Here is a 15,681-nt window from a genome sequence, read left to right on the forward strand (position 1 = left end):
TCATCTAGATATGACAGGCTTGTTAGACCATTTGTCAAAAATGTATCTAGTCAGGTCTGCCTTATCTCGAGCTAGCATCGTCGTTTTCGACCATTATGTCCAATGTGTTGAAAAAGACCATGCTTAGCTCCCCCTATCCGCCACCTGGGACGCGTCTGATGGGAGATCTGACAACTCCACACGGATGATAAGAAGAAGCTTTTCTATTAATTAAAATGATATCTCCCACATGTATATGTATAAGAGCCAAGCTACATTCCATGTAATGTTAATATTATATTAGTATTTCTGAGAAAATATAATAATATTTGAAATTAATATTTAAGGCAAAAATGGGTGAATTAGGAGGCAAAAAAATATTTAAATTGCACATTTTTGTTTAAACAAAATCAACCATCACATTTATTTATATTGTATAAATATTTGGCTAATATTCTGAATCAAAATAATAAACATAAATTGCCCATCCAAAACATATTATTTTAAACGGACAGGTCACACATTTATTCGCACACAGATCATTTATTATCAGTTTTCCGAATAAGTATTCGAAATATAACAACGGATTAACAAAAAAACATCGGTAAAATAATATATTTTTTAAATTTCCTTTATTGGGAATGTATGCATCAATGAACAGGTTATTTGTTATGTGCATTAGGTGTTATGCCCTTATGTACGATAAGTTCTGTGAAAAACATAAACATAAACATATACATACATACATACATACATACATACATACATACATACATATATATATACATACATACATACATACATACATACATACATACATACATACATACATACATACATACATACATACATACATACATACATACATACATACATACATAGTGTTATACTAGTGATTTTAGTCGTAAATAAAAACAATAGCTCCTTTTTGAATCGACCGGACTTTAAGCCGGTTCTTCTGTTTTATTTCTGTGGGTTTTTTCTAAATATTGATTTTTCGAATATCGAATAGGCCGGTTTTTTTACTTAAAAGCCCGGTTTCTAATATTTGTTTTGTATTCAACAAATACTTACATAAATTTTAAAATGTTGGACTGTAAAGGATTTTTTTATTTTCATATTTATTAGGCAAAAAGTGAGCAATCCGGGAAATTTTAGAAATCTAAATGAATATTGGCACATAACAGCTCCTTTGAATAATTTGTAAAGGATTAAAAGTTATTATTTTTTTAGAAAACTGAATTTGCTACATTTTGGTTGAAGAATGTCATTTTTGAGTTATAGTGCATTATTTTTCCATTGCACTAATATTTTTAGATCTTAATATAGATTGTACTAATAAAATGTTTGACACCAATTTTACGTTATTCATAAGCAGTTAATATATGCATATATACTGTCACACATTTTATCTCAAATTCGTTCTATGACCCATAGGACAATGTCTGTCTATCCGTAATTTCAGATATAATCAGAATTAGAAAAAAATTTTGTGGTCACAGTCCACATATTTAGATTAATGTTCCTACCAAATTTTATTAAATTATTAAATATTTTGTAACAATTTTCGAAAGCGTAAAAACACTATGTTATATTATTTGTGTTTTCAAAGCAAAAACGATTTGGTTTAAAATTGTTAAAATGTTCATAGAAAAATTTCAAAGAAGAAAATTCAGATGAAGAAGTATAAAAACATAGTCCTGCTGCAGATAGAAGATTTTTTTCACGCAACGCTCTCATCTTACTTATTACATCATGGTTGTCTACATTAGAGCTAGTTTAAGTCTTAGTTTGATTTCAATGAAATTTAGTGGAAATATTTTCCTGACTTTGTAGATTATGTCGGATAATTTTTTAATCTATATATATATAATATATATATATATATAATATATATATATATATATATATATTTATATATATATATATATATAATATATATATATATATATATTATATATATATATAAATATATATATAATATATATATATATATATATATATATATATATATATATATATATATATATATATATATATATAATATATATATATATATATATATATATATATATATATATATAAAAGAGTAGCGTTACTGACTGATTCATCATCGCACAGCACAAACGGCTGAACCTAGAATCATGAAATTTTGACAGTAGATGTGTTTTTGGTTATGTAGATCCACTAAGAAGGGATTTTTGGAAATTCGCACATTTACGGGTAAAAAGGGGAAAAAACGGGTAAAACAGGCTTTCTTAATTATCTTACACAATATTAGTGATACAAAAAAAAAAACATTAAATGCATCTGTATCTACTCTTAAAATGAGCAGATGGGTGTCTGGTACTTTTTTTAATTCTTATTTTTAAGGGGTAAAAATGTGTAACAAAGGTGATTTTGGTACCTTTTTTGGCCCTCTATAACTTTTAATCTAATAAACATAATCAAATTTTTCTTTTTTTTCGTACTTTCTTAAAATTAAGTCCTTTTTGGGAGAAGGGAGAAGGGAGAAAACTGTATTTATTGTACATTTTTAGCACATTAAGAAAACTTTTTCGGTTTATTGAATTATACCTATTAAATTACGGACTAACTCTTTAATATTTATTGTAAAAAATTTTGCTATTTCACTGGAGTAAAAAGTACCAAAATGAAAAAAACGGGAAATTTAATGTTGTTCAAACTCATTGAGCCAATTTTTACAAAATATGAAAAAGTAGTTTATTTACTCACATAAAATAAGCTATTGGTATATTATTATTATTATTTTGGAATTCGAGTACTAAGGCCTATATAGGACCAAATTCAGGTAAATTGTTTGGTACTCTTTGAAAGCACTATTTTTCTGGAACAAATGAATGCAGATTTGATTTTTTTAATTTTATTTGTGATATATAGATTTAAATACCGAAATTTTTGTAAACTTAATTCCCGAAAAAGTATATTTCTAAGCAAAAAGGGGGATAAATTGTACTCTTTTTATTAGTACTTTCCACATAAGTAAAATTTATTCCATTTTTGGTACTTTTTCTTCCTTCAAATGATACTCTTTGTATGTTCTTTAATATGAACTCAAAACACATGATTATTAAACATACACAATCCTCATTGAATAAGATTCTTTAAGAGATAACTTTTTAGTACTTTTTATCTCATAAATTGTACTTTTTTAATTATATAAAATATTCTACCTAGGAACATTAATTTTAACATACATGGTGTTGACTGAATAATATTTTGTACAGTTGTAATTCAGGTCTGAGTTGGGGAACAACTCTCGCGTCATCGTTTTTATTTCTTAAGGACGGTCAGGCTTGTGCTTGTTGCTGTGCTTTCGACAGAATTACTTCTCACCCCGCACTAATTTAATGCACTACTTAGTATAACTGTTCTAAGTTATGCGTTGTCTTCATTGAACGCGTGCTTTCGTTTTACATCAGAGTGAGGTTATGTTTTTTATTGGTGGAGACCATAGAATACTCACGATATAACCTGGTGGAGACCATTAATACTTTTGATGAAATCAAGTCCGGATGCTCCAACTTCCTATGTGAAGGTATAGGTCGGTTGGTGTGGTTTTCTCTGGACAAACGTCATCCTAATTAAAACCCAAAAAAAAAATATTTTGTAAGTTCGTAAGAACTATTTGGTACTTTTCTATTCTTTAAATGGTACGTTTTTATAATGGTTAACCGGAACACACTCAGTTATTAAATGAGAATTAATTGAGAGATATTTTTGTACTTTTTCCGATGGCTCTTTTTAATATTTTTACGATATTGAACATTGATAATGAAAATAAAATTTAAATTGAAGGGACCTTAGTGAATGAGAATCTACTGAAAGGAACTATTGATACTTTTTCATTCTTCAATTTATGTGTTTTGAATTGTAAATAATATTGAACACAGAAACATAAAATTTTTGATTAAATGATAATCTATTAGAGGTATTTTATAGTACTTTTCTTCAAATATTTACTTTCGAAATTTTCTATAATGTGGAAGCTAAATGAATGAAACTAAAATACAAGCTTCTTATTGAATGCGAATATAATATTCAAGTGATATTGTACGTTTAAAACTAAAACATTAGAAAAATTTTAATTAATAGCTTTGTTCCAGAACTTTTCTGGCTAAAGAGAATTAATGAATCTCTTCGTACCTGTAAAAAGTACGGGAACAGAAAAAAAGGAAAATATTTTTATTTGCTCAAATTTGTTCTCTTTTACAATTTCTGGCACAAACATGCAAACTTGACAAGTAAAGGAACAAACCTAATTTTAATTTTCTATAAATGTAAACAAAATTTTGTATGTATTAGCTGAATTAGTTGAAGCAGAGAATGTATTACAAATTTAATAGCAGAATCCTCATCACAAAAATGTATGTATGTATGTATGTATGTATGTATGTATGTATGTATGTATGTATGTATGTATGTATGTATGTATGTATGTATGAAGTGTATTCCTGTATGTCGGGAAGAGGTTTTAGGCTACTTTTTACTTTGAAAAATCAAGTGGGCGAGAAGCCACATACAAAATAAGAATTAAAAGTCGCATATCTCAGAAATTGCAACCTATCTGTTGCTAGTACTAAAATTTTGTATGAACAACTTTGATATCCATTAGAATATTTATGGACAAAATGGGTGGAATGGCTATAGTGGGGTGGTATATTCCAATCCCCCATATTAAAAAAATATTAAATGAGTATATCTGAGAAAATATAACAGTCAGAGTCAAATATTGTTGGTCACACTGTAGTGTCAATATGAACAAAAAAAAAAAAAAAGCGGACCAGCAGCAGGGGCCGTGGCACCTCTCATATAATTTAATTACAAATATTCGTTTATATTCGAATCTATTAGAGTTAAAATCTTCAAATTTTGCAATTTTACAGTAATTCGTTTATCCGGGAAACCTCCATATTATTATTTTTATAAACATTTACATATCTATATCGAGCAATAAATAATTGTAATGGAACTTTTGACATATATGTATGTATGGGTGTAAAAATGTAATAAAATTTAAATATGTTTGTTCAATTCATAATCAAGTCGTACTATAGGTTAGTAACAGTGATTGTGAACAGATCTTTGCAGCAAAGTCATAAGTTAATGTTCTAAATTTAAAAAACAATCAAAACAACATACACACATAAAAATTCAAAATATAAATATATTATATAATATTAAATGAATTAAACAAGCGAATAAATCAATTTTTGTAAAGAAAATTCCAACTCCATTATTAGGACTATTGTAGCAGCGGCTGACATACTACGCATGCAACTCTACAACATCGATTGTGAATTGAAAAATTGTTGTACCCAGCTGTTTATATAAACTAGTTTTTATAAAGATAGTCGAACTAGTTTAATAAAAGAGGATTTCGGGAAGGGACATAGTATATGAACTATGACCAATTATGGACCGATCGCAAAAATTTTTACACTAAAATCTCTGTACATAAAAGTTATAATTCAGTAAAATTTTGTATCTATATCGTTTTTTTTTGTAATCAAATATTACAGTATCATTGCTGAAGTAATTTTTGTGTAAAATTTTATTAAAATAATGATTAATGTACGCTTAAGAGATTTTCGGAAGAGGGCCAATTATGGACCGGTCGGAAAAAGAAGTTTCCAAAATTGGTAATCAGCAAGCACTAGTAATGTTGAGGAGCCAAATTCAAAAAGCGAGGAGGAAATAAAAATACTGCTATTAATAAAGTTTCGGAATAAGTCTAAAACTAATTGGATAATGTTCGGGTCTTTAATAAAGAACCGTTTTCAATGTCGAGAGGATATAGACGCAAAAATAGAAACGTTCACAAAGCTGCAGGGCCCGATGGGATTTTCCCGGCACTTTTGCAGATGAAGGTGGAAGTAGATTCCGTACATCTGTCTAAGGTATTCACTGCATGCTTGACATAGTCATATATTCCAGTTAAATGATAGGATGCAATATGTATTGCCAAACCAAGGAAAACTATGTCCTATCGACTGATAAGGCTTACGTCCTTCTACTAAAAACCTTGAAACGGATAGTCGATAGTATGCTTAAAAGTATAAATCGGTGGAATCGGTCAGTCACTTCCTGGAATTAAGGACATTTCCAAAAATAAAAAAAAAAAATGTTTGCCACATATATTTCATATATTACATATATTACTTAGTCACTTTAAGTCCTACACAGAAAAAATTATCGGTAGTTTATTTTCAATTAACATGCTTTAATTTTTTTTACTTTTTATTTAAACAAATTTTTATTTGTCTTAATTATCTCGTTTATTGAAACTGTTTGAAACTAAAGTGTAAAATTTTGATTAAATTTTTAATTAATTCAATTAATTTTTCAATTGATTAAAAAATTTTTTCTGGCCTTCTTTTCTATTTTAGATTTATTTTTAATATTTTATTTTGAATTTTTGTGCTAGCAATATTTATAATTCTTAAATAGTCAATAAAATTTTAGGCATATAATATTCAAGTTTCTTTACAATTTATGAAACACTTTATATGTTAAATTGTGTCAATAAAGTGATAATTTTTGTAAATGCTGAACGCATTGTTAAAGGTCTAGTATTCCTTTAACGTTGTGTGTAATCGATTAATAATTTGATTGTTTTAATCACCTTCTTAATTGATTTTTAAAAAATTCTCTATCAAACAGTTTAATTTATTTGATTAATAAATTAATAAAAAATCAATTTTATATTTATTAAATATTTAATGTATACAATTAATGAATTAATCAATTTTAAATCTTGTCTCAATTATTGACATTAATTGTTCTGATTAATTCATTATTTGGAAAAAAAATATAATTTTTTTATTTTTTTACAAATTTGGTAATTGATATCATCATTTTGTTTATAGGTGCAAAACTTGCTTGATACAATTATTTTGATAATTAAAACTCATTTTCAGTTTTTTCTGTGTATCCTTACGTGGGATATATCAATGCAGACTTTTAAAGGGAAAGTCTCCAAATTACTTGTGAAGAAAAGGCATCGATGTTAATGATGAACCAGCTTAAATTTAATTACGATATTTATAAATATTTTTATTTGGGTTTATAACGAATTTCACACAGAAGGAAAATGTACAAATACTTTATTGAAATAAATACAGTTTCCAGTAATTATTTTTACTGATTCAATTAATGATTTTGTTTAAGTTTTATTTTTATGTCAGTATATGGAATACAACTATAAAACAAGTTTTAGAATGCACCAAAGTGAATTGATATAATTCTTATTTGGTTTATACAATTTTATGTTTAAGTGTTTAAATTTTCACATTGTCCTATTTAAGTAAAAACAAAATACTTTTTTTATTTGATTTTGAATTTAATTTTTTTCTGTGTATCGAGCAGTTTTTAATCTCAACGTCGATTTACTCGAAATGCATTTTTGGCGTATAGAACATTTAAATCCCTGGATATGATATAAGGCGGCGCTTACAGCCGAACGTCTCATAACTTTATGCGAACTGTCCAAAAGCGGTTACGGAACACGACTTCAACGTATACTAGACACATTGGAAGGGTGTACACAATTATCGGAAGTGTCTGGTTGTATACCAGACACAGAATATGTCGGAAACTTTGAAACGCTGATCCCAGACAGAATTGGGGGATAAAGTGGGGGATTGAAGATCCAGAAGCAGAAATATACCACCGTTAACCAAATCATAATACAAGATTCCAGCAGAAGTACGAGCAATAACGAAATGCGTAAATTGGATTAGAATAAATATGGCCCCCACAGCGCTTATTTACCGACAGCAAAAATGCAATAAACGCGATATAAGGTTATTGTACTAAATCTAAGACTGTATTGGATTGTAAGAAAGCTTTAACTGAATACTCTTCCAGAGGTAAGGTTCACATCATATGCGTACCAGCCCACTCGAGAGTAGTCGGTAACGAATGGACTAATGTAATAGCTTTAAAGGGAAGGGAGCTCGAGGCAGTTAACCTGACAAACGCGAAACCTTTCGACGTAACAAAAACTGAACTAAAAATATGGGTGAGAGAATCCCATAAGGCCTCTTGGAATAATGAAATTATGGGTGGAACCACGAAGATCCTATTGGGTGACCCTGATGAGACCAAGACGAAAAATCTCCTGGTACGTACTCTGAGTGTACACAGGATTACGAGCACATTTATGCAAAAACGGACGTGCGGATTCAGATATATGTACAGCATGTGGAGAGGACAGTGAATCTCTGGAGCACTTTCTTTGGCACTGCCAGGCATTCGTCGAAGTTAGATCCAAGTATTTTGGAAGTGATGTTATTCAGGAAATAACATTCCTGACTAACACTGATTGGAAGATTCTTAGGAATTACGTTCAGGAAACTAATTTTCTGAACACTGAAATATAATTAATTCAGTTCCCTTTTTTCATGTTAAGGAGCGTACAACAGGCCCGATAGTGTCCTAGGTGTATTTCCTCGGATTTTTCGGGTTATTCAACAGCGTGCCAAATATTCATTCATTTATCACTTACGATCATGTAAATGAAAAAAATAACTGTTTTAAAGCATTCAAAAATGTAAAGCGAAGAATATTTATCATTAAGATTTACATGAATTTTCATTTTTGATAAACGACGAATGTTTATACAATTTTTGTTTTTCGTTTTACAAATTATTTCTTAACCCTGCTATTAAATTAAACTAAAATAAATATATTTATTTAAATATAGTGTGCAAAAAATAATAAAACCTAAAGTAAAGTAATAACAATCATTTAAATTGCTATAATCCACTTATTTTGAAGTTGTGATAGAGAGTAACATTCTTATGTTTGTGTTGGTATTACACAGAACTCTTCTGTGGGAAGAGCAGTTTTACTTCTTGTTGTTCGGATACGGAATAAGTCTTAAGTGCTAAGTTGTATTGATCTGCTACCCGGTTGATATTATACAAATTCAGAAAAAACTGTTAATAGTTACTAAAAAATTTCAGCTCCAAATTTAAATTATGATTTTATTATTGTAATTCAAATACATATAATCATAAGATGATAAAATTTAAATTAAAAATAGGAAATAGAAATGTTTATGGTAGTCCTTAACTTAAAAATTTTATAATTTTTTATTTATATCAGAATTAAATTTAGGTATTCGTATAAAGCAAATACCTTTCAGGAAATAAAACCTCGTTAATATTCGAAAAATCATCATTTAGAAAAAACCAATAGTAGAATAACAGAAAAAACCAAGTCGATCACACTAATACAAACGGGAACTATGTAACTTAAGTACATTAACTATGTCAAAACATACTTAATATGTATGTATGTACAGTAATGTGTTTTTCTTAATTGGAAGTATAAAGGGCGTATTAAACCGGTGCTAGATATAGTACTTTACTGCTTAATATTTAAAAAAAAATCATTTAAAATTACCATATCGCTCATTATATTAATTACTGTCATAACTCAAAAATGCTTTATGTCATTTCATTATTTCTTAAATACATTATTAACACATTATATATAAGTTTTGTATAAAAAACCTTGTTATTGCAAAATAAACTATATTTGTTATTTTGATATATAATTACAAGAAGTCAACATTGATCGGATAACATTTGCGTTATTACAACTTCTCCAAAATGGTGTTTGGTCAATTTATAAGAAAATCTTTAAAAAGGGTATTATTTACTCACTTATTCTTATTATTATTTACTTATATTTGTTTAGGAGTGATTTTGAACTTATGGCAGCTGGAATTTTTAAAAACCCCTATATTTTCCACCGAAGTTTTTTTATTACATATTTATGTATGTACATATGTATGTATGTATAGGAAATTTAAAAACATTATTGCAAAAATCAAAACATGTCAATGTATTTTCAAACGTCAGAAGCAACGTGTTTGATTTAAATCAAATTATTTGCATTGATGTTTTATATGTGCAGTGGCACACATTTATCTAAACCACCATCTTTTAATTTTAAAATGTAGGAAAAACGCAATAATTTGCCTATTTAATAAGTTGTGTTTTATTTTAATTGTTAATTTAGTTATACTTTTGTTTTCTTTTTGGTTTGGATATTTTACAGATAAAAACTTTATCTTTTGTTTGGATATTTTACAGAGAAAAAAACTTTATCAAAATGAATGTATCAAAGAAATATTTTTTAATTGAGGCGGTTTTGTAATTTTTACAGTGCTGACGGGCATTATGAAGTCACTCTAATGACTAAAGCAACAGTCCATAGTAATGGATTGGTTATATGGCAACCACCTGCCGTTTATAAATCATCATGTTCAATTGATGTTGAATATTTTCCCTATGACGTGCAAACGTGTATCTTAAAATTAGGCAGTTGGACATATGATGGTTTTAAGGTGCTCATATTTATATATCTATTCTTATATTACTTACTTGCATATACCACTTACTACCACTTCTACTACTACTACAACTACTATCAACATACATACATAATAATTTAAATTCAACTCAATTAAAATAAATTCAACTTACATAATTAAAAAAACTACCTAATACTTAACTTTAATTGAATTTAATATTAAAATTTTTAAAATTACATATCCATTTATATATATTTTTATATGTATGTATATATGTACGTACATTAATTAAAAGAATATTAACAAAAAATATTAATAAACTAAATGGAATAATAACAATTAAAAATATATATATACTTCAAATACAAGACAATTAAACAGACAAGAGATAAATAAATTTTTATAAAATACTTTTTATACAACTATTTGCCACAAATAACTTTTGTATGTTATATGTGCTCGTAGCTTACGTATTTTGAATACAAACTACTAGCATTATGCTATGTTCTGAACACACAATTATTCGTGATACACGCTCTTATTCGTAATTCAACAGCCAATTACGAAACGAATTACAACATATCAAGTGCGTTAAAAATTTACAAATTACGAACTATTGAAGCAAATAAAATACTATTAAAAACTAAAATTTCATATGAAATAAAATAAAGTCTTTAGTTTTAAATGATTTGTTTAAAACCCAACACAAGTATTTCAATAAATATCAAAACAATCATTGAAAGAACAACATTGCTGTGAATTGTCAAATCGAATTACGACAAATTAAGAGAGTGAATTAAGTAATTCATCTTGATGTCGGTGCATAGCATTAGTTATTTTCCAATATTATTTCCACTTAATAGTAACACTGTACTTTAGTAGAACATTACAATATGCCAAGTGCAGGTGTAGGGTACTATATGAGTACTTAACAACCCTATTTTGTAAATTTATAAATATTAAATCTTTCGTTTTCGGTTAAACCTAGGACTAACATTGTCACCCTGGTACAATACTGGTAGACTCATTGGTATTTGTTTGTTCCGTTTTTGGACCAACTTTGTTAGATTGAGATAATTTTTAGATAACGAATAAATAATAATGGACTTCACATTCATTGCACATTTGTTTTATTTGTAAATACTTTACATTTAGTTTAGTACGGTTCAAAATTTGTTCCAAGTTTAAAATTCCTATAGTTACAGTCACTATAATCTTTAATATGGACTACTGACCATAAGCTGCATTCAGTGTCAGAGGAAAAAGATCTTGCAGTACATTAACCAATGTTATCTGAAAGGTTATTAATAAGTTCAGTTGATTTAAAAATTTTCGATTTAGATCGATTGGCTACAGGGTGCAAAGATAATGATTAAAAACATAATTTAAACAGATGTGTTCACATTTATTGGGTATAATATTAAATCAAAATTATGTGCTCATGCTAGAATTCATAATGAACTTATTGAGAAATTAAGACAAAAATTGAACATTTTGCTTTAAAAAAATTTTACTCAGTCCTTGCTGTCATATGATGTGCTTAGAAATCTATATCATCATGAATTCTAAATAGTCCGTTAATTCGACCATGAACACTCTTTTAAAATCTGTCTTGGGATTTACATATTAGGGGAATTTAATTATTCAAAAGAAAATTTTAAATATATAAACTATATAAATAAAAAGCTTTTTATATATAATTGTTTTATATATTTCCCTTGTCTAAAACGAATTACTATAGTTCCATGGACTTTAAATAAATATGTAAATAAATTTACATTTCATATTAAGTAACTTTATAGTAGTTCTATATAAAATAGTAAATCATGCATTTAATGTCCCATGTATTATCTATTTATGTTAAGAAAAAACAAATGCTGCAAAAGCTTTATATTACTCCCGTCAGAATGTTTTAACTGAATTCTTATGTATTTTTTCTATGAAAATGAAGCAGTGTTTCAAGAAAATCAATTTGAAAAAGTTTTCCGAAAATTATTTTAATTTCTTTTACACTTATTTATTAATGGCTTTATAAAAAATGTCTTTTGTAATTATTTTTTAATCAAATTATGTTTAAGCTTCACTTAGCATATTTGTTAAAATCTTTGAAGAATTTTAATGAAACAAAATAATAAATGTAGCACTGAAAGTGTTAAAACGGAAACACTGGCGGGAAGTGGATAACATTTTAAAGTGTTTTTAGTGTTCACACTGTAAGACTGCGTACTATTTTTACAATATGAAGGATATATAAGCTTTAGCATATCCGACAACAAAATTCTTACACAAAATTTGTTCTGCATATAAACATTTATTTACAAATAAAAAATTCAAACAATTAATTTTTTATTTTTCAATATAATGACAACGGAAACAAAATTACTTGAATTTTGTTCGATTACAAGACTTCGTTTTACTAATAAAATTATATGAATAAATGTGTGATACAGTATTTGAATAACCCTACAACCTACATTATTTCTCTTGGCGAGTAAGATACTTTTTTTGTTGAACAGTGTAATATAAAATGGGAATATAACATTACTAAGTAATTTGATGGCAAATATTCGACTGAATGTTCTTTTAGATTGTTTTTTAGAATTGTTATTTTTTGAAAAAGTTTAAACTAGATGCCAAATAAAAATTTTGTAGATATTTTACAAATGGACTCAATTAAAAATCTTAAAAGACCTATTTATGTCGGTATTTTTTATATATTTGTATATATTTATAAAATGGATATTACTTTAAACGCATTAATATAATATAAATAAATTAATTAACGAATGAATATATAAATACAACGCTTTAACAAGCGTGTTCACGGTATATAATTTAAAAAAGTATTAATGGAACTTTGAAATAAAAAAACAATAAAAAATGATTTAAGAATCTCATTGTAAATATCTGCAAAGTTTATATATGGTAATTGCAACGTATGTATGTCTATAAAAAAAAACATTAGTTAAGATATTTTGAATATTCAATGATGTTTGTTGCATATTGCATGTATTATTAATTACTTCTATTATTTAATATACATATTGTTAGCTTTTTCTTCTTATATATTTTTAAGTGTGATATCTGAATTGTTTTTAATATCATTCATTTAAATTTTGTGGTGTAAATATATAGTTTTTATTTAAATGCTTACGAATTCTTGCATGTTCTTATAAATATTACACCGAATGTGGAATGAATTAATTTAATAAAAAAATGAGAAAATTTTTAAATAAAATATATTTGATTTTTCAAGTATGTATATAAAATACTATACAGAGTAAGAAACTTTTTTTAATTATAAAAATAATCCTTGTAAAACCTTAATAGATTTTTTCTGTATTATATTTACCACAATATGTTCTTACGGGTGGTTAGCCGTTCTTTTTTTGTTGTTTTCGTTCAAGCAATAAAATTTACAAAAAAGTTTATTAATAAACTGGGCAATCAAAAATTTGCTCTAAAATTATCGTTTTTCATCAAAGTTTTACTAAAACTAAATAAAATAAGTACTAAATTTTGGAATAAAATTTTATATTCCCTTCAACTTATACAGAGTAATGAGAGATTGAATTATATTTACAACAAATTCAGTAATTTATATATCAGTTTAACATGTATATTATATCTTTTTTATTAGAATTAATTTTTAAAAAAAGAATTGCATTTTAAATAAATGATAAGGGATTAATGCATTAAGATGAAGTTAAGTACATTATATCATCAAAATTGCCTAAAATTGCCAAAAAACTGATGTTGCATATTTTTGATTGTCTTGGTAATGAAACATTTCGTTGAGCTAGATATCATAAGCACTGCATTAACTATGTGTTGATTGTCACATTACAACATACAATTTTAAATTTGTTTATATGAAAAACTTCACATTAAAATTATCATTTATGTATGAGATGGGCGATTTCGTGTCAAGTGACCGAACTCAAAAAATCGATTTAGAAGTAGTCCAGGCACAAATTTTCAGCTCTATTGATCAAAAGGTGCCGGACTTAGTGGCGGTCAAAGTTGGACGAAGGAGTTCAGATTGCCATTTCATAACTGTTTCAAAAAAAAAAAAAAAAAATAATAATAATTAAATTTTTTTTAATAATTTGTTTCTAGACTAATGTTTTTGCTTAGTCCCATATAGGATAATGGACGTTTTTGTAGTTTTTTTATTCAAAAGAAAGCTTAGACCGTTTCCTTAAAGAACTTTGTGATTACTTAGCGCAATATCTATAAAAAATATTTTTACTCAAAAAGCTAAGTTTTTGTGTCTGGCTTACTATCCAATGGTAATAACCTTGTTGCAAATTTTATACAAATCGGAATACATATTTTAATTACGGAGTGATACACCAAAAAATGCACAGGATCTCACATATGAAATCATTCCATGGAGCACGAGTATCAACAGGGTTTAATAACAATGGTTTTTATATGAAGAAGGCGTGTTAATAATCGTTTTTGTATAAGTTAGTTTGTTTTTTATCCGATTGCTAAAGCTGGAGGTCCACACCAAGCTTTGTCGAATCTCGCATGTTGCAAGTTACAAGCACAAAATCTTAGGATGCCTTGAAGCGTAGAATGCTTTTTACTTTTATAAGCATCATAAGAGGCACACGAACATATCAGCTGATTTTGACAATTAATATTCTTTTTTTAAAGTCAATAATAATAAATAATAAAAATAAGTTAAATGGTAAACAAATAAAAGCTCCAGAAAAACGCGAAATTCTTTTTAAACAAAAGAAAAAATTGACGCTTAAACAGCGTCACGTGTAACTTGAAGCGTAGTATGCGAAGAAGGTGTTATTACCCTGCAATAATTGAGACTACTCCGCACACGCATGTAAAGTATACACCTCAAAGGACTACAAGTCGTAGTCCACGACTAGTCCGAAACTAATTCAAATACATATATGGAAAAATTCATAATTTCAATATTGAGATGTCCTAGATAAGAACAAAGTAATCCATCCATGTATTACATCAGATAAATCCAAAAATTACTAAAATTGTGGATGTATATTATCCGCAATATGGTGGTATGAAACGCAGGCTATGGAACATGTTGTTTTCAAAAAAAAAAAAAAAAAATAATAATAACGAATGGATTATGTGCTCTAATAATTTTAGCAGGGTATCAAAAAAATATTAGATTTTAAATTTCAAAAATTAATAAAATCTGATTTCTCTATATTTGTCATTGCAATCGTAGAAACATTGATTTAAATGGCTTGTTGTAGTAACCATAGAATAATTTTATACATAGAAGCGAATCTGAGCATGACAGAACCTAAGTCTGCTGTCAAAAACCTAAGTCGTGAGAATGTATTAGTTGAAAAATATGTAAC

The 15,681-nt window shown here is 27.2% G+C and overlaps 1 protein-coding gene across 4 annotated transcripts in view; it reads left to right on the forward strand.

The window, feature by feature from the left end:
• Nucleotides 1-15,681, forward strand: part of LOC111687082 (acetylcholine receptor subunit alpha-like) — a 209,364-nt gene that overhangs the window by 89,805 nt on the left and 103,878 nt on the right. The window contains exon 4 of one of the 4 annotated variants that reach the window (XM_046950732.1): nt 10,180-10,360. The exons of the other annotated variants lie outside the window; for them this stretch is intronic. Coding sequence (XP_046806688.1) covers nt 10,180-10,360 — 181 coding nt within the window. The remainder of the gene's footprint in view (nt 1-10,179; nt 10,361-15,681) is intronic. 4 annotated transcript variants of the gene reach the window in all.

Source organism: Lucilia cuprina, chromosome 4 (assembly GCF_022045245.1).
Source record: "Lucilia cuprina isolate Lc7/37 chromosome 4, ASM2204524v1, whole genome shotgun sequence".
Classification (NCBI taxonomy): Eukaryota; Metazoa; Arthropoda; class Insecta; order Diptera; family Calliphoridae; genus Lucilia; species Lucilia cuprina.